This window comes from Puntigrus tetrazona, chromosome 1 (assembly GCF_018831695.1).
Source record: "Puntigrus tetrazona isolate hp1 chromosome 1, ASM1883169v1, whole genome shotgun sequence".
Classification (NCBI taxonomy): domain Eukaryota; kingdom Metazoa; phylum Chordata; class Actinopteri; order Cypriniformes; family Cyprinidae; genus Puntigrus; species Puntigrus tetrazona.
The window spans coordinates 15,684,931-15,712,304 of NC_056699.1; the positions used below are offsets into that span (position 1 = coordinate 15,684,931).

At 37.5% G+C, this 27,374-nt stretch overlaps 2 protein-coding genes across 3 annotated transcripts in view; one reads left to right on the top strand and one right to left on the bottom strand.

Annotated features, from left to right (window-relative positions):
• psip1a (PC4 and SFRS1 interacting protein 1a) overlaps window positions 1-5,917 on the top strand; it is a 33,551-nt gene extending 27,634 nt beyond the window's left edge. For both annotated transcript variants that reach the window (XM_043244347.1, XM_043244337.1), the window contains 5 exons: window positions 2,639-2,688; window positions 2,797-2,867; window positions 3,484-3,585; window positions 3,717-3,915; window positions 5,215-5,917. In XM_043244347.1, the coding sequence (XP_043100282.1) occupies window positions 2,639-2,688; window positions 2,797-2,867; window positions 3,484-3,585; window positions 3,717-3,915; window positions 5,215-5,342 (550 nt within the window). In that variant the 3' untranslated portion in view covers window positions 5,343-5,917. The remainder of the gene's footprint in view (window positions 1-2,638; window positions 2,689-2,796; window positions 2,868-3,483; window positions 3,586-3,716; window positions 3,916-5,214) is intronic.
• Window positions 5,918-16,178: 10,261 nt separating this feature from the next.
• snapc3 (small nuclear RNA activating complex, polypeptide 3) lies at window positions 16,179-24,916 on the bottom strand. Its single transcript, XM_043232636.1, has 9 exons — window positions 24,622-24,916; window positions 24,486-24,557; window positions 24,302-24,383; window positions 21,365-21,469; window positions 21,131-21,280; window positions 20,934-21,016; window positions 18,680-18,838; window positions 16,862-16,969; window positions 16,179-16,578 (listed from the first exon to the last, which is right to left on the bottom strand). The coding sequence occupies exons 1-9, from the start codon at window positions 24,861-24,863 to the stop codon at window positions 16,431-16,433; spliced, it is 1,149 nt and encodes a 382-aa protein (XP_043088571.1). The 5' UTR covers window positions 24,864-24,916; the 3' UTR covers window positions 16,179-16,430.
• Between the last annotated feature and the right edge of the window lie 2,458 nt (window positions 24,917-27,374).

Below are 27,374 nucleotides of genomic sequence, written 5' to 3' on the forward strand. Positions count from 1 at the left end.
TTCGTTCCCGAATGAATCAACCGTTTAAATTATTTGTTTCAATCGTAATAACTCACTTATTAACAGTGACTTACTGCCACCTTCTTGCATTTTTTATTTCACATTTAAAGTTTGGACTCTGGTGTGGACTCTGCTATTCATTAATATTAAACAATTATTTTGTATTTTGTTTCATGCTTGGTGTGAACAGGCCTTAAGAGCCTACTAAAGACATAATTAAAAGCTGGAGCTATCAAACACCCTTGCCCAGGAGGTCATGATAATATCCGGCGTGAGGGATTCTCCCAAGTTGACCTATAGCTGCCAATCAGAGGCTGTATAAAGGAGGCCTGTTGTTACCTGCGCACACAACTAGGATTCCTCACCAGCCTTGATGAAGGAGATCACCTACTTTGTAACGTGCTAGGGCTGATGTCTAAGATAAAGGGGGAAGGTAGATGTCTTGCTCTTCCCCCACACATGAAGGTTTCCTGAGCTTGGGAGGGCATCGAACATGGTGGAACTCTGCCTGCATGATGTTTGCCCAGTTGACCTTGCAAGGTACTCTCCTATCCACAGTCCCTGCAGTCCTACCGCCCTGCTCACTCGCTCCTCCACTGTGCCTGCTGGAACCTCTTCCTGAAGTAGCTGATGTCTCTCCTTTTCACCGGGCCCCACTGACCTGGGCCTTTTGTAAGTAGCCCAAGCCTGCTCTCCCTTTTGCCAAAGACCCCACCAGTGCCACCAGTGACTCTGTCACCTCCAATGCCCTCTCTGCTTTCTTCCTGTACTCACTTCGATGCCTGCTAATGCCACCTTACGGCCCTTGGAATCTCAGTACTTTAAAGCTTCTCTTGTGCCTGCCACCCTAAACTCTTCTATGAGACCGCTGAAGGGTAGCTGCATAATTAATAATTCAGGAACAGGTCCTTGATCTGGCTGGGGACATGGTAGAGGTGTAGAGCAGGCTTGACCAGCTTGTGTGGGATGGACCCATAGGTGTTGGTCAGGCTCTCTCTCTTCCCCATCTCCTGTGCCTCAAGATGTTATGCAATTCTTCTAAACCTTTCTTCTCCTTTGCTCTTAGCCCTCTTGAACAGCCTCTTAAGGCTTCAAAGCTTCTGGTGCAACACAGGAATCTTTGTGGACCCGCAGTTTATGATGTAAGAGGAGGTCTCGGTATCACACTTCTTAATCTGGCCGAACCTTTCTGAGGCCTTACTGACAATAATAGTGGTCACTGCTAACAGCCTGCTGTCAGGATCTCCTTTAGCTGTAGCTTGGATGATGTTGGCCACATCCTCATCAAACTGCTGCCACTCACTCCGATATCTGAACTACTTGGATTGGAACACCTTGGTGCGTGGTATATGCTTTCCATAGCTTATTGGGGTTCTTCCTCATGAAAGATTCTGACTGGGGTACTAACCCAAACTGCCTGTTCTAGGTTGTCAACTAGTCTCTTCCTAGGAGTCACTGGCAAAGACAGGATTTAACTATATAGACACATCTCCAGGATGCCTTGGTGAGAGTTTTTAATATACCCACTTCTATAGACTCGTAGAATGTTCTTCAGCCCTTCCCCCTGCACTGCTCTAGTAGTTCTTGATACTTGGCGCATTTCCTCATTAGCCTCCTCAATCCGCTCTTCCCAGGGAATTGTGTGTTCCAGCATGATCATGTTGCTGTAATGTGGTGGGAAAACTTCAGCTGCCCAAGTCAGCCTGGAGCTGCCAATCAGAGGCTGAATAACCTTCATCTTAGGTGTTGGGATGAGCTGGTCTGAGAATGAACCTGGGGGAGAGGGGAAAATAGCTTTAACCATCTTCTCATAATAAATTTCAAGACAAACCTTATAAGTTCAATTGTATGACAGTATTTATAATTTATCACATACATTTGGCCATGAACTAAAAATAAACAATTTTCTCTTAAATTTGATAGCATAGACTTTTTAGACCAACAAAAAAAAAAATGTTTTCAATAAAATCATCTAAATAACAAAATGTGCGATAAGTGTAGTGCCTTGATTGTGTTTCACACACTTTTTTAGGGCTCACCTTCAAAAAGCAACCCAAGTCCTTCTTAAACAGAGTGGGCATGAAACTAAATAACCGGATTAGTTTAACATAACGTGGATACATTTTTTTTATACATCCATTACTGTGTGTAAGACATGCAGGAAAGAAGACAGGTATGATCTCAGGCAGATTGGTTGGGTGTCAGTCAGTGGTACAATGAAAAATTAAGCAGTAATGATTTAATTACCTGTTTTCAGTCTACCATCTTCTTCAGTCATCAACTATGCACCTGAATGGGAGACTCTAAAACTTAGACCCGGGGTGTCATTACAGAGAATGTGAGAATTCGTTGGTCCACGTCAACACTGGCATGGTTTCGCAGATCCCAAAAACATTTACAGATCTATATATCTATGTAGAACTATCTATGTGGAATTTTGACAGCTAGATATGCTTCAGATAATAGTTTTTTAGTCAATTTTTTTAGCAGAAGATTTGTTACAAGTTGTTCACACATTCACAATTAATATATGAACATTTTTACATATAGTCACTTTAAATAACAAAGCAAAACATGATTTAATTCACTGAATCTTTATGAAAATAAATAATATCTTGATGTTTTTTGGTTTTTGCAGGTTAGCAAAAGATGGAAAGAGAGATGACAGAAAAGGAGACAAGAAAAAGGGTAAGACAATAAATAGTAAAGTGCTTTGCCGTCCTTAGACCTAATTATCTATTTGTTAAGACACTTGATGAAACAGTGTGTTTTGCTTTTTCAATTCTTCGAATAAAGACATTTCTGCAGAGTCCAGACTGCAGAAGTTGCATGGCGATATCAAAACATCTTTGAAGATTGATAATCTTGTAAGTCCAGGCTCCAATAAATTTTTTCTTCATTTTTGTATACAGTTTTTAAAGGTGCAGTATGTAAGATTGACAGCTTGTTGTTGAAATAGGTATTACTAGTATTAGAATTGCTGGCTATAGCGTTATATTTCAGAGAAACAGCTATGTAAACATAACATGATTCCTTGACAGCAATATGCTGTGTTTTCTGACAGCTGAATGTCAGCAGGATCATACAGATTAAAGGTGCAGTAATATTTGTTACTATATGTAATGTTGCAGGCTAACCGTTAAAATGGGTACTGCAATTATGGGCCTAGAATTTGTCCGAAAATGCACATTTCAGAAAAGAATTATTTTTCAGAGAAATGTATGTAATTATAATATGTTTCCTGAATATCTACAAAAATATTATGTCATTTATTTGAAGGTTTTAGAAGAGTCAAAAACGTAACACTAAAACTTAACTTAAACCTAATATCTGTAATGTCAGCTAACATCTACATAAACTGATATTGACGTTGTCCATATAATATTTTGCTCATGTTCCCATTGAAATTGGTGTATTAGCCTTCTTGTTTTTTTTCTTGTCATTATGGTTGTATTAATAAATATTCACTCTCTCCATTCTTAGGATGTGAGGAAATGTTTAGTTGTGTTGGATGAGTTGAGTTCATTGCATGTTACTACTCAGCATCTTCAGAGACACTGTGAACTCATAGCAACTCTTAAAAAGGTAGGAATAAAACATTTTTGGGCAACACTGGACAAAAGTCATATTTATACATTATAATTGAAAGAAAAACCAAACAAACAATGTTAAAAAGTTAACTGAAAAGGAATCAGTTCTATACTGTGTCTTAACAGATCCGCAGATTCAAAGCCAGCCAGGATGTGATGGACAAAGCCACAATGCTTTATAATAAGTTTAAAAGCATGTTTTTAATGGGGGAAGGAGAGTCAGTGCTCAGTCAAGTGCTCAATAAAAGTTTGACTGAACAGAGACAGTTTGAAGAGGCCAAGAGGGGAGTGCTTAAAAACACAGAACAGAGCAAAGAGCAGAAAGGTAAAGAACTGACTGCCACATGGTTGTTTTACAGCTTACATTTTCGCATTACATACTTGTAATGATATAATGTGCCACAATATATAATTGTAAAAAATTTAATCGTATGCATCGTGGACAGTGTTGGGAAGGTCTTGAAAAGCTACCTATAGCCAGTAGAATGTCTGTTGGTAGGTTATCACAATAAAGAGTTAGCAGATAATAATCAGTCTACGTATATTCTAATGAAAGTTAGTTGACATGTAGGTGCAAAGTTTGAGTGTTCATAAGGAATGTTCATCAAATTAAAATGTTACCCATCAAAGTTATTTAACATATTTGAATAGTTACTTTCCCTGGTAATTATTAATTTTATAATGATGTAACTCAGGTACTATTTGTGGAAAGTAATTAGTAAGTACAACTAATTACTTCTTTAAAAGTAACTTGGCCAACACTGCTTATGATTTAATTTAATATGCCAATAAAGTACTTTAGACTTTCTCAGGGTCTTGAATTATGCTTTATTAAATTAAGTAAAACAAAACAGTAAATACTAACTTTGCAAGAGTCTTGATGCATCCTTGATATCAAAACACATCCAGACACTTCTATGCGTCCTCTGTACTCTGACGGTTAATGATCACGTAATGATGACAAGAACACAAGCATGCAAGATCGCTGAAGAACACATATTGAGAATCAGCCATTGTATATATTAGATTAAAACATTAACTGACCGAGTAGGTCATCAAAATAAAACATTAAAACTTGTACATGACTTGTAGATGATATCAGTAAATCAACCAGAACCAGAAATTTGAACAGGAAGCACCTCTGAACTTTTGAAATAATTTTTAAAATGGAGACTGGGTACCTTTTGCCCAATTTCACTTACTCACTTACAGCAAAAGTCCTTCTTTGTGCAGGTGACAAGTTTGTCTGTTTTGCTAAGACAGGAATATACATTCACTAGATGACTGCTTGAGAGCGCAGTTCGAAAAAAGTGTGGCTTAACCAGCTGTATTTCCCACTAGAATATCCAACAAAACATCTGAATAATCGAAAAGCTAAAAATTATTGTGTGTTGAAAGGATCATATAAAATGATAATTGAATTAATAGTTTTTAAATAATAATGATACAAGGTCAGAAGACCCAGTTAACACACTACACAATTTCTTTTCACAATTTTTCTTTAGATATAAATGCATGGGCTACATTTATGCATCTAAATTTACAGTATTTTTTTTGAGTCAAAGAGCTTTTAATACATGTCCTTTGTCATGTTCCAAAATATGAAAATTATTTTTGTTTACAGATACCAGGATTTTGAATGCAGACTTCAACCCCGAAGAGAATGCTGAGACAGCAAAGGACATATCAAGAGAGAATCTTATCTGTGGTGAAAAACAATCACATCTTCATGACAAGTCAAAAGATGTTTAAACTATTTACCACAGCAGTCAGGCAAAAATATTCTATTCATAGTGTGACTAATGTGACGGTGTTTCTGTCTGAAGATGTTTGTTCACCAAAAAAAGCCACAAATCTCAGCTGCCCAACAGAATTTTATTTAGTATTTCCAGAATCTTACAGATATTTTTTGCACAATCCTTTTCCCTCCATTCTGTAAAGACAAAGATACTTTCCTGAATGGAATTTAATCTAAAGAACTGTTTTTAGTTATTTCAATCCAGAGAGCTGTTAGAATTACTGTTCACCAGTACAACCATGATAAACCTTTAAAGAAAAATGTAAAGAAAGCTATTTTATAGTAGTTGCAAATAGTTGATTTAATTTCAATATATTTGTGATGTTTACCATACTTAGTTATTAGCATGTTAAATTCAAGTTTTAGCTTGATTTTGTTGTTGCATCTTGTCTTCCAAGTTTATTTTAATAGTCAAGTTTAGTTGATTCTTGCTTGATGCACCATTTATGTTCACCAAACTGTTGTCAAAAAACTTGTTTTAGTCTTAATAAAGTTTACCTCAGAACCACTTCTCTAATACCAAACATAACTTTGAATGTCTTGCACTTATGTAGATAATTATATTTAGCTACTGGTTATTCTGAGCATTTTGAGCATTTAATTTCTAATGGTCTGTGTCTATAATTAGACACTTCTCAAGGAAGTTTTACTAGGGGGAGGTGTTGCTACATTTTATAGCAAAATGAGCCCTGGCATTTTTTTTGTCCACACGGCCCACCACCATACATAGGCTTAGAATAAGTGTGTGTGTGTGTGTGTGTGTGTGTGGCTTGACACCAATCTAATGAGGGTGGTTTTAAGCTGTGGTGGGTAATACAGTCACTCCCACTAGCCACTAGAATTTTATATATTCCGTAATAAAACTTGACATTAGTTTTTTTTTTTTTTAAGGGGCAATTGAAAGAAGAGAATTTGCCCGAACAAAGAAATAATCTGATTAAAACATCCAACTGCACTGAAATTTAGATGATGATGGTTCTGATTTGATTACATTTGGTGCATGTCAAAACAACTGAACACAACCGCATACATAAAAACAAACTTACATTTTATTTTTTCTTCTATTTATAACATAGAGCCTAGTTGTGCAACATGACACAACCAGGAGAGGAAAGTTCCTTGAAAACCATAATTGAAAATTTGACATTATATACAAAAGTTAAAATGAGTTAATATACATTTCAGTTCAGTATGTACATTTTTTGCTTCAGTTGGTTAATATAAATAGTTCCAAACAAAGATCACAGCAGAACAGTCGCACATACGCAACACACAGCACAGCTGTGCTTGAATGATTCACAATTTTTTAAGTTTGAATCGAGTCAATGATTAAGTGGTCCATTCAGGCACTTGCTTCCTTCTTGAATGAATCAGCCAATTATGATTATTTTAAACAGTGTTTACTGTAGGCTACTGGTATCTTTAAAATTGAAGTTAAGTATTTGAATATCATACACACTTAAAATAAAAAATGGTGTGAAAATCTTGCATAAAAATAAAATTTCAATTTCATTCAGGTCATATTTAAATCTAGATTTTATTCAAAGTCATACTACATCTTTAAAACTGTCACATGGAATTGATGTTAAAGGGGTCATATGCTGCGATTTAAAATTTTCTCTTTGGAGTGTTATAAACCGTTATAGATAAGATCTTTAAAGTTGCAAAGACTAAAGTCTCAAAACCAAAAAAATATTTATATATATTTATAAAAGTTTAAGAGTGTTTAAGGATTGACTAATAAAGAAGAGTGGGATTTGCAAGTCTGTCTCTCTCTCACTGATTGGACTGTTTTTGAAGCTGCTGTCAGCGATCTGGATGAGCTCACAGAGACTGTGTATATATATATATATAAATCAATCAATCATTTTATTTATATAGCGCTTTTAACAACACAGGTTGCATCAGAGCACTGAACAGTATAAAGCAGAAGAATACAATGACAGAGATGTATAATGACGAGAGTGAACAATTTGTTATTAAATGCAGAGACGGTCTCTGTAATGGCCAGAGTTTTGAGAACGCAGCGGATGGGCAGGACTATAACGTGATAAGAGCTCGCTCAAGTATTGAAGAGCTAAACCATTCAGGGGTTTATAAGCAATTAATACGATTTTAAAATCTATCCGGTGTTTGATAGGGAGCCAGTGCAGTGTTGACAGAACCGGGCTAATATGATCATACTTCCTAGTTCTAGTAAGGACTCTAGCTGCTGCGTTTTGGACCAGCTTAAGTTTGTTTATCAAGAATGCAGAACAACCATTCAATAAAGCATTAAAATAGTCTTCAGGTCATGAACGCATGAATAAACATTTCTGCATTTGACCTATGCTCTATAAATCATAATTTGGATATATATTTGAGATGGAAAAACACAGTTTTACAGATGCTAGAAACATGGTTTTCGAAGGAAAGATTGCTGTCAAGCAGCACACCTAGGTTCCTAATGGATAAAGAAGAATTAACAGAGCAGTCATCAAGTGTCAGACAATGTTCTAAATTATTACATGTGGGGTTCGATGTGTAGTCATTACTGCTGTAATTTTGGAGAATATCAACGCCTGGTGATGCTTTATGTTTTTGTTAGTTTAGTCACTGTATTGAATAAATAATTTTCTTCTGAAAGACATGACAGATAATCAGATCTAGCAGTTTTTAATGCTTTTCTGTACGATAGGGCACTTTCCCGCCAGGCTATACAAAATCATCAATTCATTTTTTTCAGGCTGCTCTCTTTAGGGTGTGTGCTCATTTTACCATGGAGTCAGATTGTTTTCTTTCCTCTTTCTTAAGCTTTAAGGAGCAACTGTATCTAAAGTGCTAGAAAAAAGAGAGTACATCAGAAACTTCATAGTTTCTGTTACATCGTCAAGGAATTGAGATAAATCTGGAAGATTACTTACAAAGCATTCTGTGATAAAGTCACCGCTGGGGAAGCAGCACTAAAATACACTCGCACATACACACCCGCACACACTCCTGTTTACCTCATCCACTCATTGCATCCTCCCCTCTGTTGCCGCTATCAGGGTAGCGGGTGCACACGCGATACTGATAGCACATGGACATTTCCCCATTTCAGCACTTCCCCGTTATTTATATTAACCATTACATACATTTTACATAACACTTGTCCTGTTTTGTCCCTGTGATGTTTGACTGTGTGGGTGTAGTCAGTCTTCCGGCGGGAAATCTAGCGCTGGCCAAACCGAGCGCACGAGTAGTGGCCGATTATGACGTCACGGCCTTCCCGCGCTGTGCCGCGCAACCGGAAGCTGGCGAAACCATTGTCAATGTATGATTAGGTGTTTATGTGTGTATTTGCGTGTGGCAATAATACAATAGATGTATTAAGTGTTAAAGGATTGTATGTCGATTGTATGTAAAGTTGGTTGAAGTGATGAATAGTAAGTGCCAAATTGAGGTGGTATTTGTGTCCCGGAAATGTTAGATGTATCTGCAAATGGTACTACCCAAAAAAGGGGTGGAGTTTGGCTTATTTAAGCAGAGGCCAAACTTCAGGACAGGGCTTGTTCACCAAGTCAATGCAAGAGTGCTACTGCGGTGCCTAGAGCTATTTAAAACCCCTTTGTATATCGTGGATATCTGTTTGATACTTGTTGTTCTCGCTGTTGGAGTGTTTTCTGGTTTATTTTCCCCTTTTATTTGTTTCTTTGGTACTTTGGGTTTGTTCTTTATCGGTTTTGTGTGCTCCTGTATATATCCTTCACTGTGGACAATCCTTCTGCACTGTAAATAAAACTGCACTTTGCACTGAAGTGCTGTTGCGAGTGAGCCATCATTTTACATCCTTTTACGGACTTGCATCCCCCCCCGAGCTGGTGGGCTTGGCTTCGTCACAGTTGGTGGGATGGCTACTCGCAAGAAAGTGGGCTGATCCAAAGATGCCGAGCTTCCAGCAGGGGGAAGACATTGAGAATTATCTTCGGCGTTTTGAGCGTCTGGCCAGGACCTGGAGGTGGCCTGAGGAGGAGTGGAGCTATCGTCTGGTTCCATTGCTGACCAGGCAGGCATTGGAGGCGTACCTGGCAATGGATGAGGAGCAGGCGAAGGTCTACACTGACCTGAGGGGAGCACTGTTGGGAAAATTCAACAATTCTCCAGAGACCTACCGTCAGCGCTTCTTGATCATCTACTGTTCCACCTGGAGAGTCACCAACAGAGACTTACCACTGGCTAAAGAATCTGTACAAGCATTGGGTGCGACCGGAGGAGCAACTCTAAAGAGGAGATCGGCAGGCCATCGTCCTGGAGCAACTTCTTCGAGTACTTCCCTTTGACGCACGCACCTGGGTGAGAGAGCATGAGCCAAGGTCAGGACTGGCAGCAGCAAGGTTGGCTCAGCAGTACTTGAATGCTCATAGCGGTCCTCGTACTCAACCACTTAAAGGTACTGTGCGTGGGGAGTGTAAGGGGTCTGACAATATCTGACAATACACAAGGTCCAAAGTCAACGACCAAAGACTTGCTTTGCTTTTACTGCCAGCAGCCGGGCCACAAAGCAGCTGTGTGTCCTGCTCACAAAGCAAAACTTACTGGGTTTTGTTATGTGCCCAGAGAGGGGGACTGTGATTTTGGCTCTAAGGGGGAGAGTCAGAATGTCTTAGCTGTGACTGTTAATGGACATGAACTGAAAGCACTCTTAGACACTGTGATGTGAAGCTGAGGTAACGGTAGAGGTACAGGAACAAATGTACTTACTTAATGTTGCCATAGTCGACAATTTACCGGCTGATATGATTCTTGGTAGAGACATACCAGTGCTGTATGAACTCTTGCAACCCACCAGCAAGGACTATTGAATTCTGTGTTATATGTGCGAAATAATGATATGACCCGTTTGATAGTACCATCTTGTTGTTGTCCTCTTGTTCTGCATTTTGCACACACTGTTCCATGGGCAGGTCACCTTCGCCAACAGAAAACATATGCACACATTAGCTCACGCTTTTACTGGCCCACACTATACACAGATATACAAACACCATCTGCCATCTGCCAAAAGACAAGTGCTGTGTCCCAGCGGGGGAAGAGCACCTCTGCAACCTCTCCCTGTCATCTCTGCACCTTTTAGGCAAATCGCCATGGAAATTATGGGGCCAATGGAAAAGAGCAGTGCTGGACATCGCTACATCCTGGTAGTGAGAGACTACGCCACAAGGTATCCTAAGATCTTCCATGCCCTGGTTCAACTTTTCTCCAGAGTTGGCATACCCGAGGAGATACTCACAGACCAGGGAACGAACTTTACATCACGGTTGATGGGGCAGCTGAACAAGCAGTTGGGCATTACAGCCATCCGATCAACTCCCTACCACCCTCAGACGGATGGCCTGGTGGAGCGATTTAACCAAACTCTCAAGAACATGCTACGGAAGTTTGTTGCAGACACAGGAAAAGACTGGGACAAGTGGCTACAATTTGTTCTCTTTGCTTACCAAGAGGTACCCCAAGCATCAACAGGATTCTCACCATTTGAGCTTCTCTATGGATGGCAGGTTAAAGGACCCCTGGACTTGCTAAGGAAAGGCTGGGAGGAGGAACCTGCATCCAAGACGGCGGAGAAGGGCATTGTGCAGTATGTGCTAAAAATGCGAGACCGTCTAGAGCGAAACAGAGAACAAGCCAAAGAGAACTTGCAAGAGAAGCAGAAAGCACAGAAAACATGTTATGACCAGCACGCCAGACTGCGGTAGTTTCAACCAGGACAGAAGGTATTACTCCTGTTACCCACTTCAACGAGCAAGCTACTAGCTAAATGGCAGGGGCCATACACCGTGGTCCGCAAGATGGGGCCAGTCACGTATGAAGTTCATCATCCTGACAAGGGCAAGACCAGGCAGACCTACCACTTGAACCTGCCACCCGGTAAAGGACAGGAAACATTGCTTATTGTGAGGAAGGTGGAGGTAGATGAGGAAGAGGATTCAGAGGATGCAAAGAGACAGCCGTCTGTGGTGAGTCTGACTCACCTAGAAGACTCCACAAGGAAAGAGCTGCAGCACCTTCTGAACCAGTTTTGTTCTGTCAGAGGCCTGGACGGACGGAGCTGACCCAGCACACCATCCACCTTTCCGACCTGACACCATCACGCCAACGTCCTTGAAAGAGGAGATCAAGCTGATGAGGGAGCTAGGAGTAATCAAACCTTAAATGAGCGAATGGTGCAGTCCAATGGTGATTGTCCCCAAGAAGGATGGATCCCTGCGTGTCTGCATCGACTTCTGCAAACTCAACGCCCAGTCTAAGTTTGATGCATACCCCTTGCCAAGAGTGGACGATCTGCTGGAGAAAATTGGAAAAGCAAAGTACATCACTACGCTAGACCTGTGTAAAGGATACTGGCAGGTACCTCTTAATCCACAGTCCAGACCATACATGGCATTCCGGACACCTCTAGGTTTATTCTTAAATTATATTTATTATGTTTGGTCTTCATGGAGCACCAGCCACTTTCCAGAGGCTGATGGACTGAGTACTTCTAGGCTGTGAAGACTGGTCTGCAGCGTACCTGGATGATGTGGTAATACACAGCAACTCTTGGGCAGAGCATATTCACCACCTCCAACAAACCCTAAAGAGGATAGAGGAAGCCGGACTAACATTAAATGTTGCTAAATGTGAGTGGGCAAAGCACGAGGCAAATTACCTGGGGTATCACTTGGGCAATGGGCTACTGAGACCCCAAATAGGCAAGGTGGAGGCAATCCGAAGGAGCCCACAACCAAGGACCAAGAAGGAAGTGAGGTAAACATATAACATATGTAAACATATGTAACAATTTATTTGCATGCCAGCTAAGTGATAACTCATGGATTTGTTCACAGTAGAAAAGAAATGTGTGTGATCATTATCCACCTAGGAATGCACTGCTGACATGGCCTGTTGCATAGTTGTGCTGTATTAACTGTATTAATATAGTATTTATTATTTATTTAAAATCGCTGGTTTACAAAATAAGAAAATAGACCCACTATATCTGAAATGTTTTTTTTTTATTTTATCTCTCAAAATAATGGATGTCACTAAAAATGTGGCATTAGCAGAAATAAGTAAATGGTTTACATTTTTATTCATGCAATTGTAGGCCTATACATGAATTAAATGGTGTTAATCAGTGGTTTTAAGGACTTAAACTGTTAATTTGGAATTTATTTTTTCACAGATATCTGGATTTAGACAGTAATAAATTAATCACATGCCTTTGGTAATTTGGTGAGGGATTAGTATTGTGGGGATGGTTGGAGCAAAACAGTGACATTTGGTATTCAGATGGCCAAAAATAAATTACCCATGTAAATGTAGAAAATTGCTTGCATCCCTATTAGAAGCATTTAGATTCAGATTCTGTCTATTATGTGCATTTGTCAGGTGGAACCAATTACACAATTTTTCATACATCAGTGTCTGAACCATTTTGGACTCTTGGACATTTGGACATCAGTTGCCTCTTCAGTGTTAGCTTATTTTATCTGTCCAGTTTCTGCCAGCACCTCCAGGTAACTGAAAAATAAAATTAATTATTAAATTAATGATACAGACATTGTCTACTGATTTATAAATGCAATTAAACAAAATCAAGAATACCCTGAAAATATGCATACATTTACTAGACTAAGATTAGTACAAAAAAAAAAAGGGTAAAAAAATATCAATACTATATAGAACAAATGAACATCTATGCACTGTAGTCTACACTGTATATTATGGGATTGTGGACAACTTGCTTCCATTTTACAACAGTCAAGCATGCTTGTAATGTGAATATTGGGTACTTCTGCCCTGAGTGCAGTGGATAGGTCAGTAAAAATAAAAGTGATATGAACCTACAGGGTACTCCTGCTTTAAGAGCAGCACACAGTAAACTAAAAAATAACATTACTATGAATATTAAGTACTCCTGCACCAAAAGGAGTGTAAACAATCAGTAAAAATACATTTTATATGAATATTGAGCACTTCTGGCCAGAGAGCAGCACATAGTTCAGTAAAAATTACTATGAATATTAAGTGCTTTTTCCCCCAGAGCAGGGAACAGCTCAGTGAAAATAATAGTCTTCTTATATATGAGGAATTCTTAGCAAAATATAAATTTCCCATAACGCAAAGGAATTCACAACTGTTTTTGGTGCAGTCTCTCCTATGTTGTTTAAACAGCAAAAAATATGAAATTATCAAAAACTCCCACAACTCTCACCTAATCACTCCTCAATAGGTAAAATGTTTTTCCTATCACTGTTATAACAAATGATTTAAAGCCCTTTTCCAGAAGGATGTCGTTTCGAAACCAAATGCAATAACATATTGGAATTAATTTGTGTGTGATGTTGGTGGAAAAAAAATGTCTGGCTTCTTATTGCTATCTTTTAAGAAACAAGGTTAAAGATATGTCTTTTAAACTTCTTTCCAGAACATAACCTGCTAAACTTTAAGTAAATGTAAACATTTTTTTTTGGCAAAATGCACTTGGTTTTATTACTGACAATGTTGACAAATGTTACTTTACACTGGAAAGATGTTATTTTAGGCATTATTGAAAACTCTAGAGATAAACAGACCCACACTTTATGTATTAACTTTATTTTTATGGCCAAATTTCATGTCCATAAAATGTACATTTTCTGTAAAAAATCCATGTTTTGTGTGAAGCTTTATATTGATTTCATATTGCCCTCAAATAAAGAAAAAGCTACAGTATTAGAGTTGTACAAGGGGTCTTCAGTCTGTCCTTTTATTAGGAAAACATTTAAGATATTTTAATACTTTTTAAGGACCCGCAGTTACACTGTCTTCTCCCTGTACACCAAAGACTGTCAAGCTTCTGAAGTTTGTGGACGACACTAGAGTCAATGGCATCGTCCAGGATGGTGACGATTCTGCTTACAAACAGGAGGTTAAAGAGCTGGCTGTTTGGTGCAGTCTAAACAACCTGGAGCTCAAAACAGAGGAGATGATTGTGGACTTCAGGAGGACAGAATTGTACCAAAGACTAGCTTTGTGGCCCCTTACTGGAAAGGTGTGCTTTATGCCAAGGTTGGAAAAAAACTGACAAAGTTCCATGAGCATGGAAACATGTTAAATGTTTTTGTTTTGCCCAAAACAAGAGTCTCTGAACAGTCGAAGCCCCCTGGATCTGCTGACTTTGCTTCTGGGCTGAGTGACTGCCTCAAGGTTCGACTTCATGGCAATCACTGCATGTCTTTGCTACTCTCATTCTCCTGCCACAAGTAGAGATGGACATCATCTTTTTTCTCGTGACTGTTCTCACCGTGGGGCACAACACCAAACAGTTACTGATACATCTGCTGTGAGTAATAGGCTTGTCCTATTGTTTTTTTGGGGGGAATGGACCATGTTTAGCATCATATCGAAACAGAGGGTCACATGAGCCTCCTGCACGCTCTGTGACGATGCAAGATGAATGATGCAGATTGCATCCTCTTCTCTGCCTCAGTTAGGTTTGGATCTGTAATCCTGATCTTGTATTTGACACAATCGGAGCATGTATCTGTAGCTGGATGACCAAAGCCAAGATTAAAATCCATGGAGAACAGAGAGTAATAGAGGGTCTGAGCAGGGGTCAGGTTTGTACAATTTTTTGTAAGAATTAAATTGGAATTTAGGGGTCATTCGCAATTAAATTCTGAATTACGATGAATTGCAATTCAAATTGCAGAAAGTGTTAAAATACATTAGAATTAGAATTCATGATACATAATTAACAATGAAGCTTTACATATCTGTATGAAATTGATGTTGTAATCATATGTAATATTACTGTATGGACTTTATTAAATACTTTATTAAATAGAGTATGTTTTTAATTTGTAGAACAAACAGGCCTATGAAACAAATTATTAAAATTGTAAAATATAAAATTAGATTACTAAATATATTGCTAATTATTCTACATTAAGTGAATGTATGCTTAATGTTAGTTATCACATATCATATATAACTGATATGTGATAATGAATTTCTCTGGAATTACAGGAAGTGGAACTGAATTCATTGCTATTCAATTCAAATTCAATTCAACATCCTGAAGTCAATTCAAATTCATTCGTTAAACTGCCTTCGTCTTGCAGGAAACTGCTGACACACTCCAGGCACATGAGGTCTAGCGTTTTCTTGTATTACGAGGAACCCAAGGCCAACCGCACCGGCATATGGTCTCACAAGGGGTCTGAGGAACTCATCTCTGTACCTAATGGTATTCAGCATAGGAACTGAGAAGTGGTCTGTGGTCACCACCTGCAGAACCACTCCTTTATTGGGGGTATCTTGCTAATTGCCTATAATTTCCACCTCTTGTCTATTCCATTTGCACAACAGCATGTGAAATTGAAATCATCAATAGGTGTTGCTTTTTAGGTGGGCAGTTTGATTTCACAGAAATGTGATTGACTTAGAGTTACATTGTGTTGTTTAAGTGTTTTAAGTGTATTTTTTTGTGCAGTGTATATCAGTCTGTGTGTAATGAATGAATATAATATACAAGTTTTTATACACTTTTTGAATGGAATTACTGAAATCTTTTTGATGATTTTCTAATTATATGATCAGATGAAAACCCTAATAGTGTTGCAAGTTCCACAGTTTGTGCTTGAATCTCTGCCTGGACACAATTCTAAGATGTGCACAAAATTTAGAAAAATTTCTGGGAAATCAATGGGGACATTTAATTCATAGACCTTAAAGGGGTCATATGATGTTACAAACTATTTGTGCATAGATAAAATAAATTGTTTTCTGAACCTTAAACTGAATGCATAACACAAAATAAGGTTTTTAATAATAGTGGGGCAACAGTGAAAGTAGACACATTATTCACTTAAGGATCTAGTTCATAAATTAATTCCTAATACATTTAAAGTTTACAGCTGTGGACATTCCAATATGAAAAAAAGAGATATACAAAGTTTATTGTGGTAACTGTATTGAAATCAATTCCAAAAAAAGTGAATAACATAATTCTCACAATACATTTACAAACAATATAACAATAGTATAGTTTGAGATCAATTAAATGTGCCTGGATCAACATAGGCATAGGCCAGGAAATTTCCTAGTTTTTTTCCTTTATCATCATAATGAAACATTCGAAAGCACTGGTCACAAAACAGGCAGGGGTCCGTAGGGGCAAAAGCATCACTGGTTGTAATCCACCTGCCATGCAAAGATATAACAGCTTTTAAAACACAAAAAATTAAATATCAATATATTAATAGTAATACATTAAACTTTAATTTTTAATATTTAGACTCAGAAATCAGGATTCGTACACATTTTTATTAATAAATGTTCATGACTTGAGACAATATTCATGACCTAATTTTCAATTATTTTACAATAAGTGCTGCTGGAAACAACACAATTTTACCGTGACTTTCGAAGAAGTCTTGATCCGATTAAACATAATTCTATTATACAGTAGATTCTCACTGTTTACCTGCTGATATAGAGATGACACACAGAACACTTCCGAGTCACAACTCTGTGCTTGTGAGTTATGAGTGGGTAGAGATTTATGTCCAAACAGTCATCCTGATGCACCAATCTAACACCATATAAGACAAAATCAAATCAAATTATCTCCTCATTTCAGACACTATTAAAAGGTGAAAAAGGTAAAAAGATGAGAGAGGTCTGTAATTTTCATCAAAATGAAAAAAAAATCCAGAAAATCACATTGTAGGATTTTTTAAGAATTGGTCAATTCCTCGGTAAAATAAGTATTTGGTCACCTACAAACAAGATTGAGGTCAACCTCAATCTGTTCTGACCCCGTGGGGTCAAAATAATCACAAAACCTTTAAGCAAAAATCCCAGAACCACATAGGGGACCTAGTGAATGACCTGCAGAGAGCTGGGACCAAAGTAACGAAGGCCAGACGTGTCCCCCTGCTTAAGCCAGTACATGTCCAGGTCTGTCTAAAGTTTGCTAGAGAGCATTTGGATGATCCAGAAGAAGATTGGGAGAATGTCATATGGTCAGGTGAAAATTTTGGTAAAAACTCAGCTTGTCGTGTTTGTAGGAGAAAGAATGCCGAGCTGCATCCTTTTCTGCAAAGGGACCAGGACGACTGATCTGATGAAGGGGCCATGTATCGTGAGATTTCGAGTGGGCATTGAAGATGAAACATGGCTGGGTCTTTCAGCATGACAATGATCCCAAACACACCGCCCAGGTAACGAAGGAGTAGCTTTGTAAGAAGCATTTTAAGGTCCTGGAGTGGCCTAGCCAGTCTCTTGATCTCAATCCCATAGAAAGGGAGTTTCCCAGTGAAAGCCCCAAAACATTACTGCTCTATAGGAGATTTGCATGGAGGAATGAGCCAAAATACCAGCAACAGTGTGTGAAAACCTTGCGAAGATTTACAGAAAACATTTCACCTCTGTCGTTGCCAACAAAGGGCAAGATATTGAGTATTGAGATTAAATTTTGTTATTTACCAAATACTTTTTTTTTTCTACCATAATTTGCAAATAAATTCTTTAAAAAAAAAAAAAAAAATCTCATTTTGTCTCATTTTTGAAAATGACAGGCCTCTTTCATCTTTTTAACAATTGGTGGCTGACTAAATACATTTTTACCCCACTGTACCCATTTAAAAAAAATGTTTTTTTGTGATAATTGTATCATGAATTGATTTAAATCAGTTTTTAATAAAGATGAAGTCATTGTCTGGGCTTTGTGCTTTAGCACAAACACTGCGAGTTTTCTCAGCATTCCTCATGGACAATTACTTCACCTGTGTCCTGATCTTTATTAGAAACTGAGAGAGGGAGTTGTTTAATACATAACATAATACAATTATCACCAAAAAAAGAAAAACGGTTTGCATTTAAAATTGAGAAAAACAAGTGTCAAAAATAAACATGCCGCTAAGTAGTTCAACTGCTAGATGCCAAAATAGCATATAATAGAAATAACAGATTAAACTATTTGTGCGTATAACTTGATATATTGCATTTGAATCCCTTGTTTCGCTTGTGCATTGGAGCAGGGAACCAGGCATTAACAATACAATGGACATCACAGATTCTTCTGACTTCTGGTCACAGCGGAAGTTTATGGCTAAGCTTGTGCATTCTTTTTAAAATAACATCATATGACCCATTTATCTAAAAATCATTTTCTCCCCATAAAACTACTCACTACAAGTCAACTATGCTCAGTTTATTCTTTTGTAAGCACGAATTAAAGCATTTTTACAAGCTGAAAGAAATGTGCACTGAAAAATGCATAAAATGAGAAAAGGCTGACCTGATATCAGTGAGGATAACAACGTGCTCGCAATCACCTTGGTGGGTGTATAAATATGGAAACCCAATTTTCATTTTCAGGTCACAGAAAGAGGTGTCTTCCATCTTGGCAGTCTTGAATTCTGGGAAGTCTCTGGTTTGGGCCCACTCCTGTGTGGTCCTTTAGCATAAACATAAATTTGATAAATTTGAAAATAAACAAAGTCTGTAAAAACCACAACTAACTCTTCCATAAACTTTTTTTTGATCCACCTAAATTATTGTAAAACATAAATCAATAAATAGGAAAAAAAACAACTACAACTGTTAATTGGACAGTAATAAACCCTTAAGTATTCTAAAGCCATGCAATATCCATTGTGATGAATAGAACAAATATAAAACTGTTATGCATTGGGAAACATGCCTTCTGTTGTCTGCAGCCATTGCGATATGGTGAAACAGGGTATAAAATACTTTGATCACTTTGTCCATTGCATTCCATCACAGGCACATTTTAATCACGGAGATACAAGGCCTTTGACTCAGTGGCTATGTTCAAACTGCAACCTTTAGTGCTATATTCTTATTTATGCTCTGGGCATATCTAAAGTGGCTTATATCTAAAAATTGGCAACATATGTTTAATACATTATAACGGTATTCCTAAGGCATCATAATGAATGTATAATGTGTTATTAAAAGAAATTGTTATTTAATGTGTTAGACCATCTCATGCTTAATCATATAAACAATTGTAATACATAATAAGATTTACGTGTTCATGAATATAACTTTTAAGATTATGATCATTTATATTCTTTTATATTGGACTATATTATATCTTGACATTGTTTAAGATCTGCACAGTACCTTACAACATCTTTTGAGTGGTTAGGCGATGAGTATTATTTAAGTGCTACCTGTGTAATATTCAGGCTAATGTAAGAAAAAAATGTAAATTAAAAAGTAAAAAAATGTTTACAGTGCCTAATTTGTCAATTTTGAGGCCCTGAAGCAAAGCGGGGTGACAGATCCAGCATGTGATGGGATGAGGGAGAGGTAGCATTTGTGCAATTAAGTTGGTGGACCATTTTAAGTGATTACGGAGCGCTTGCTATACATGAAAAACCTGGTAAAGCCATGAAATTTTGAAACTGCAATATCTGGACCTAAATCATACTTAAACAGATTTTTTAAAAATAAAATGCATCAGTATTTTTTTGTTTTTGTTTATTCTAATAGTTGAATAGCAAATACATATTTAATTATGTCCAGAATTTAAGTGGAGTATTGTGTGTACACATCACATAGCTTTACTCATCCTTGCAGATTTCAGGTCTATAATGGGGGTTTCTGCAAACAGATTTAATATAGCATGTAGGTTAGATGCGTAAATAAATCCACACAAACCTTTAGATTAATCTGCTCTTTGAAAAAATCATTAGTGATTCAGCTGTCTTCTTTCTTTTATGAGTTGCATCTCGTCTGCAATAGAACAGGCTGCTGCAAACTGAGACAGACATTTCGGGTCAATTGACAGAATTGTCGTTTGCCTAATCGGGTCATTGTTGCATTGTCATAAAAATGTACTATTTGCACCTCTTTACATGCTTGTGCGCTTCAGAGGCTAAAGTTGAGCGGTCACTTCCAAAGCTGCCTCGCAAGTATCATATTAAGTTCATTTTAGTAGTTTGTTGTTGATCTTATGGTAAGCAAATACACACAATTACATAGAAATTTTTTTTTGAGTATCCTCACAAGCGCAGTGTATACTGAAACATTTTCGTCTTATGTTGCATCATTTGCACTCTAAAGAACTTTATTTCAGTTGTAGATGTGCAGCAAATGTGCACAAACTAAAAGAGTTTTCATATGCACACTGTATGTCAGCAAGAAATTTTCATTGACTCGTGAGGAAGGGGATCTGCGAAAATTAGATGCTGGATTGGATTTCAGAGGTGCCGGATCCAGATTCAGCTTGTTCCGGCACAAATTAAGCTCTGCCCTTTATACAAAAAAAACTTGAAAGCTGAGAGGATGAGCAAAACTATGTGACGTGTACATACAATGCCCCCTCCGAAATCTGAGCTTTATCTTCAGTGTTAGGTTTTTTTTATCTGCAGTTATCTGTTATCTTTTGTAACTTGGCCTGCAAGCCTTGCAGTAAATTTCTGAAAGCTGTAACATTGCATTACATTATTGGTATCAACATCATAACCAATAAAACAAAAAACTGTTTTTTATTTAGTATTCACCCACATATTAGGTCTTACATGCTGATGTCTTGACATTCTGGATACCGTGTGTCACTGAAGAAGGTTCCATTGAAGAAAAAGAAGGCAGACTTGTAATGATCCTAAGTAAAATAGAACATTCACTTTTCAGCTATATGTTTGATAGCTTGGCTTTGCTTTAATGTGACTTAAACTGAGAGTGTGTAAGGCATCTTATTTATGCGTATGTTTCTAACCTTGCTGATGAACTGTGGTACCATATCCGGAGTGTTGCTGAACTCTCCAAACACCTGCAGGTCACTCACGCAGCAGATGGCATCTCTAAGATCACTTAGCTTCTGAGAGCCTAAAACATGTAGAGTCTGATATGCCCTCACATGCTTAAACTGGAAAATAAACATTCAGTCAATGGATAAACTTACACACACCACTGCTATATGAAATGTGTTTATGTCAAATACAAGACATACCCGCTGAAACAGAATGGGATACATAATATTAAAGGTCAATATGAGTTCTCCCTCAGGAATCAGGTCTCTGAGGTTATCAGGCTTCTTACCCACAGATATCATCTCCTATATAAAAAAAAAGTTGACAATGACATTGTAAATTTCATATTTAGATGATGTGCGTAAATGATTAGTAACAATGAACATGGGTCGTTGACGGATAAGACTTTTGAATAGGCCAATTTTAAAATACCAAAAATATGGATATGTTTGGCCATTTTACAAACGTTTGGAATGTAGTGTACACATGCCTTTATAAAGAAAAGTAAAAAATTTGACATTTTAGTGTTTTTACACTTGCGTTAATAATACATAGCCTTAAAAAAGTCATCTGGGGCGACCGTAATATATCTCAAAATTCACATTTTCATGTATCATTAGGACTAGTTGAACACATATCAGTAAGTAGATAAACTGATGAAGAAAGACAAACTTTAGTGCCCTTTCATTTTATGAATACCATTATTTTACAAGTTTATTCTATAATATCAGAGTCTCCTCGTAATCCAGTTACAATACTGATTTTTTACTTCAAAAGCAAAAAACTGAATTAGCATTTATACAGATATTACACATTCAGCAATAGCATAACACTGATTAATATTTGAGGCTAAACTGATGGATATTTGGTTATGAATTTAGTGTAATTATTGCCATTTGTTGGTTACCCCACATGACATGGGGTCGCCCCAAATGATAAGAAAACCACAGGTATAAAAATTTCAGTTAAAATGTACACAAAAGAGTTCAAGACGAAATAAAATTTAACTCTTTTTATTGAAATAACATTTCAACATTTAAATATAACAAATCAGAAGGACATTAACATTTAAACAATTTTATTGCAACACACATTAAATGCTTCAAGAACTCAAGAACTTAAGAAGCTGAGTAAAGAATCTCTTTTTTGGAACCTTTTTGATTCATTGGACAGGGACTAACACTACTTGCGTCTCAATTAACCTTTCAACATTCAAATATCACAAATAATTTCTTTTTCTGGACCCATTTAGCCACATAAGGCAGTGATGAACACAACTTGCATTTCTCTAAGCTGAGGTATTACTGAACTTCACCCAATCTTGGAGAGTCAGCTTTGAGAAGCGTGATGTTGCTGGCTCAGGCTCAGAGATCACAGCATGCACATCTTTTCTGTCGTAGAAAATTGAATCTACAGTTTGTGGCCACACGAACAGGTTTTTGTCACCAGATTGTAGCATACAATTGACCTGCACTTCTTCTCCCTCAACCGCAAGCACTTGACCAACATAAGGCTTTTCATCATAAATGACAACAACAAACTTGCCACAAAGATCTAGGTTTTCTTGTTCCCTAGGTGGTTGAGGAGGAGAGCTTGGGGGATTCTCAGTGTTGCACACAGTGCGTCTCACTCTCAGGTCTACTGTTACGGGCTTGTAACAAGGGCATGGACTCTTCTCTGTTTTCCTACAGAAGCATGAAACAGTCCTGTGAGTGATCTCCGAAGGCTGGGAAGACCAAACCTGGTGTATTTTAAAGGTGCCCTTCACAGCCTCCAAATTGTCAGGAATTAGCTCATCACACTTTTCAATGCTTTCTCTGTTTACCCAATAGTGTGTGATGCTTGAGCCTAATCTTGTGTTCAGCATCTCATAGAGTTGCTGTGGTGTCTGAAGTTCACCACCTCGTTGGACAAAGCGATCTGCTTCTCTTTTTATTGCCCCACCAATCCCATCTGGGGTTTTCTTTACCTCTCTCTTTTCCTTGCAAGATACTCTGCTCTTGCTGCAGGGTCGGAGTTGACTTTCTGTCTATAACGAGCAGTCTTCTCTTTGCTTGTTAATCGTGCCATCTAGGAAATAGGTAAAATAGGTTAAAACTTGTTTAAAATGACTAATATAGTCACATAAATGGAATGTCATTCTGTATAGTTTTTTTACATTTTTCCTGTAGGATTGTACTACAACAAAAATAAATGCTTATCCCTATAAAAGGAATGGAAAATGGCTGAATTTAGAAAAAAAAGATAAAATATACAAATAATTATGCTTAAACAATTAACTCTATGTATATAATTGATGTATAGAATATGAAAACTACAAATACAGGACATATATCTATAATTTAAAACACTCAGCAGTGGTCGCCCCACATGATACTTGGTCGCCCCATATGATGTTTTCAAGTTCATTCAAGTATAAGAGGCTAACAGTTAGCCTCAGAAACCAAACTAGCTTCTTCTAGTGATATGCCACTATCAAATTTATCATCAAAATATAGATTTTTGAGAAAAAACTTATAATTCACAGTTTTGGGGTGGTCGCCCCACATGATGACCAAAAGTGACTACGACATTACAGCAGTTAAAAAACTGCTTTTTCTTACTATATGAGAAAGACTGAGTTACCTTACAGTTGTTTCCAGGGGGTCTTCACTTGTGTCTGGCTGATGCAATATCCCATCCTTGAGATGTTGTTCAAAATAAAGGTCCCAAAATTGTGGTTTTTTGATGGTCGCCCCGGATGATATGGATAGAATCAACATAATTTGGACAACATTTGTTTGTATATCATGATAGAAATATATGTGCAAATGCTTTATAGTTTTGTCAATGGATGTAAAACATGTTTGAAATTATGCCAACTAGGAAAAGGGATATATTTAAGTTGATTTAAAGTGTTTTTAAACCAGTTGTCCTAACAAAAGTCAAGGCTGGACGGTCGCCCCATATGATGTTTTGGCACTTCGGATAGCAGAAAAATTATGAAAAACTTAAAAATTTGGATAAGTTAGAGTGGTTTAGTAGGTGAAGAAGGTATAACAAGTAGATGAGAAATTTTTATGTATTTTTTATTTTTTTCTGCAAAATAAAATTAACCCGGACAGAAAAAGGGGGCGTCACGTCATTGACCCACATACCATTTCACTGGCATATACTTCATGTCTGTCAACAGTGTCTCTGGTAAGAGTTTCTTTATAATCTTGTCTTCTCTTGCGTAATCTAAAAAAGCAGCATATTTGTACAAATATTATTAGATATTTCTACAATACCTACTTCCATCAAGTTTAATCTAATCAAATCACATTCAGTGCTTTAACCTACTTTAGTGTGGATAAATGAAGATCTGACGGCACACTGTCTGTATCTTTGTGTCCACTTCTCAGAAAATCAACACTGAAAATACAGTATATGTTATGAAATAAATAAAACAGAAATAAAACACATCTCTCTGTTATACCTGCAGATGCTTTTGAGTTCCTCCAGCGTCTTTGGCTCAATGCCTAGCTCTTCGATGAATTTTACGTCCTCTATCTCTGGGGCTGTGTCAGTATATGAATACAGCTCCGGATTTAACACATCCTGCCACAAATATCTAAATGTGCCGATATGAAACTCCTTAGAGTTTACATCTGTAAACTCATAAACAGGCACGTTTTCATGTGACTTTTCTTCGCACAACGAAACACCGCATTCAGCCATAACGAGCTGTGAAACATCATTGCCGCAGATTCTTCTTCTTCCATGACGATGAACGTTTCAGGAGCACCGCTGCCACCTACTGTACCGACGTGTATTGTACACCTACCCCAGCCCGCCCCTGCCGCATGTTCCTGTTTGGCAGGTTTGTGTGAAATGATGTTTTAATACTCACTCACTGGGGTAGTCGACTCCAATATAGCTGTTTGACCTGCTACGAGGTGACTACCTCTGCCTTAAAACAGCAGCACAGGTAGGTGTTATTATAACATTGCAAAATACGTAAAAAGAGTAGTTTTATGAGAAGACATAAAAATGGAAAAAATAATTATTTCTAGACAAAGGGGTCATATGATGCTTTTTAAAAGATCGTTATTTTGTGTAAACATAATATGTTGACATGCATAATTTTTCAAATACTGTACATCAGAGGCAGGCCATCACTAGGAATTCTTGGCCCTGTGCAATGAATTTGCTATGAGGCCCCCCTAAAAACAACGTTATTATTATTATAATGGTTGCAATCATAAGATGTAAAATAACGTTTGGGTCATAGGGCCAAATGGAATAAAAAATATTATTCAAAAAACATTTATAAGCAAAATGTGCTTTTTACCTTGTACTATTGTATACTTAATTTCAACTTTATCTTTAAAAGAAGTCAAGATGTGTTTAACATTTGAAATCACATTCTCATGTTAGCAGACAGATTGCACTTTCACATGTGACCAACAATTCCACAACAAACTGATGGAGTTGACACATCTGACAGTGGTGACGAAAATCTGAATTTGTAATTATTTTAAATATCAAATACATTGGATCAATTAATTACTGTGTTAAAACAAACACAACAAACAGTAAGTATGTTATTGTATATGAAGCTATTTTTCAAGAGTCACATTTAAGTATTGTAAGCATTATTATTATTATTATACTTATTAAGCATTATGTCACTAAACACAAAATATTGTGTTTCATCTGACAGTGTTGACAAATTTGGCATTTCTTTCACAAAACAAATGGAGTTCATGTAGTAGACATTTTGTTCTGTTGATGCTAGATGCTAATGCAACCTGCTTCAGGAGAATAAAATGAAATTAATTAAAATCAAATTAAATGAAATTATATTTCTAAACATTTCTTCAGAAACTGGAAAATGGTGATGACATATCATGGTTGTGATACAAAAATATTAACATTAGGATTATTACATTTTAATGAATGTCCGATCGTGTTGACAAAAAGTGTGGACACAACTTTGAAAACCTTATGAAGCATGCATGTCAATGAAAAACAACCTACTTTAATATTAAATATTATGAATATAGTATTAATTTGAAAGCATTTGAATACTTGGACCCTTCTTTGTGGACACACTGTTTTAGATGTAGTGAATAGACAATAAGTGTCATAAATTTGGTATAATAAACAGACAATTAAATTGAAGGTGATACTTGAGTTACATTAGTACCTTAGCATCCACACAGCAACACTCTAGTAACCACCACAGGTACCTTAGTAACCATCCCAAGTACCATAGCAACCACACAGTGTTGTGGAATTTTATTGTTGATTTGGAGACGAAGTCACTTCCCAAGCAAAGAGACTCGTACAGCAGGATTTTAGGTGTCAGGAAAAAACTTTATTGACAAGTCTGAGATAGCAGCAGTCCGCCTCTCCCCTCTTGTTCTCTGTCTCCTCTTTTTAAACCCCTGCTAGCGTCCCACCCCACATACCATCAGTTTTAGGTAAGAACATCTGTGTTCAATCTTAGGGTTTTTGTTTCTGTCCCTTGCCAATTCTATAGGGTCTGTGTGCGTGTGTTTGACATGAGGCCCCCTTACTTATGGTTTCTTTCTATGAGAACTTGGTGACTTCTGACCTTATTGCATTTACCAGTTCATGTATGTTTTGCAGACCCCACTGCCTTCGCACGCAATCTAGCCCCCACTGCCTTCGCATGCTCTCTAGACCCCACTGCCTTCGCACGTAATCTTCTAACAGCAGACACCATTATGTTTAAGAAGGGCACAAAAGTAACATGTAGTTAACTCATAAATGTATAGAAATTATAAAATAAAGCTGAAGGAAAACTTTGTCAACAGCAACCAAAGCAAGTACCTTAGCAACAGCATAGTAACACCTTAGCAACCACATAGCTATACCTTAGCAACCACCCCACGTACCCTAGCAACTGCATAGCAACACTTTAGCAACCATCCTGGGTACCCTAGTAACTGCCTTAGCAACCACCCCAAGTACCCTAGCAACTGCAAAGCAACACCTTAGCAACCACCCTGGATACCCTAGCAACCGCATAACAACACCCTAGCAACCAGAAAGCAACATCTTAGCAACCACTCTGGGTACCCCAACAACCACCCTAAATACCCCAGCAACTCGATCGCAACTCCCTAGCAACCACATCTAGCAACCACCTATAGGTAGAATATCATAGCAACCACTCTGAGGTCCCTCGGCATCTATATATCTATATATCTAACAAAGTGC

Coding starts and splice junctions, on each gene's coding strand:
- snapc3 (XM_043232636.1), bottom strand. CDS start 24,863: ATGGCTGAATGCGGTGTTTCGTTGTGCGAAGAAAAGTCACATGAAAAC. Junction 21,470..24,301: donor AAGTATATGCCAGTGAAATG/GTATGTGGGTCA, acceptor TTTTTTATATAG/GAGATGATATCTGTGGGTAA. Junction 18,839..20,933: donor GAATGTCAAGACATCAGCAT/GTAAGACCTAAT, acceptor TTTATGCTAAAG/GACCACACAGGAGTGGGCCC.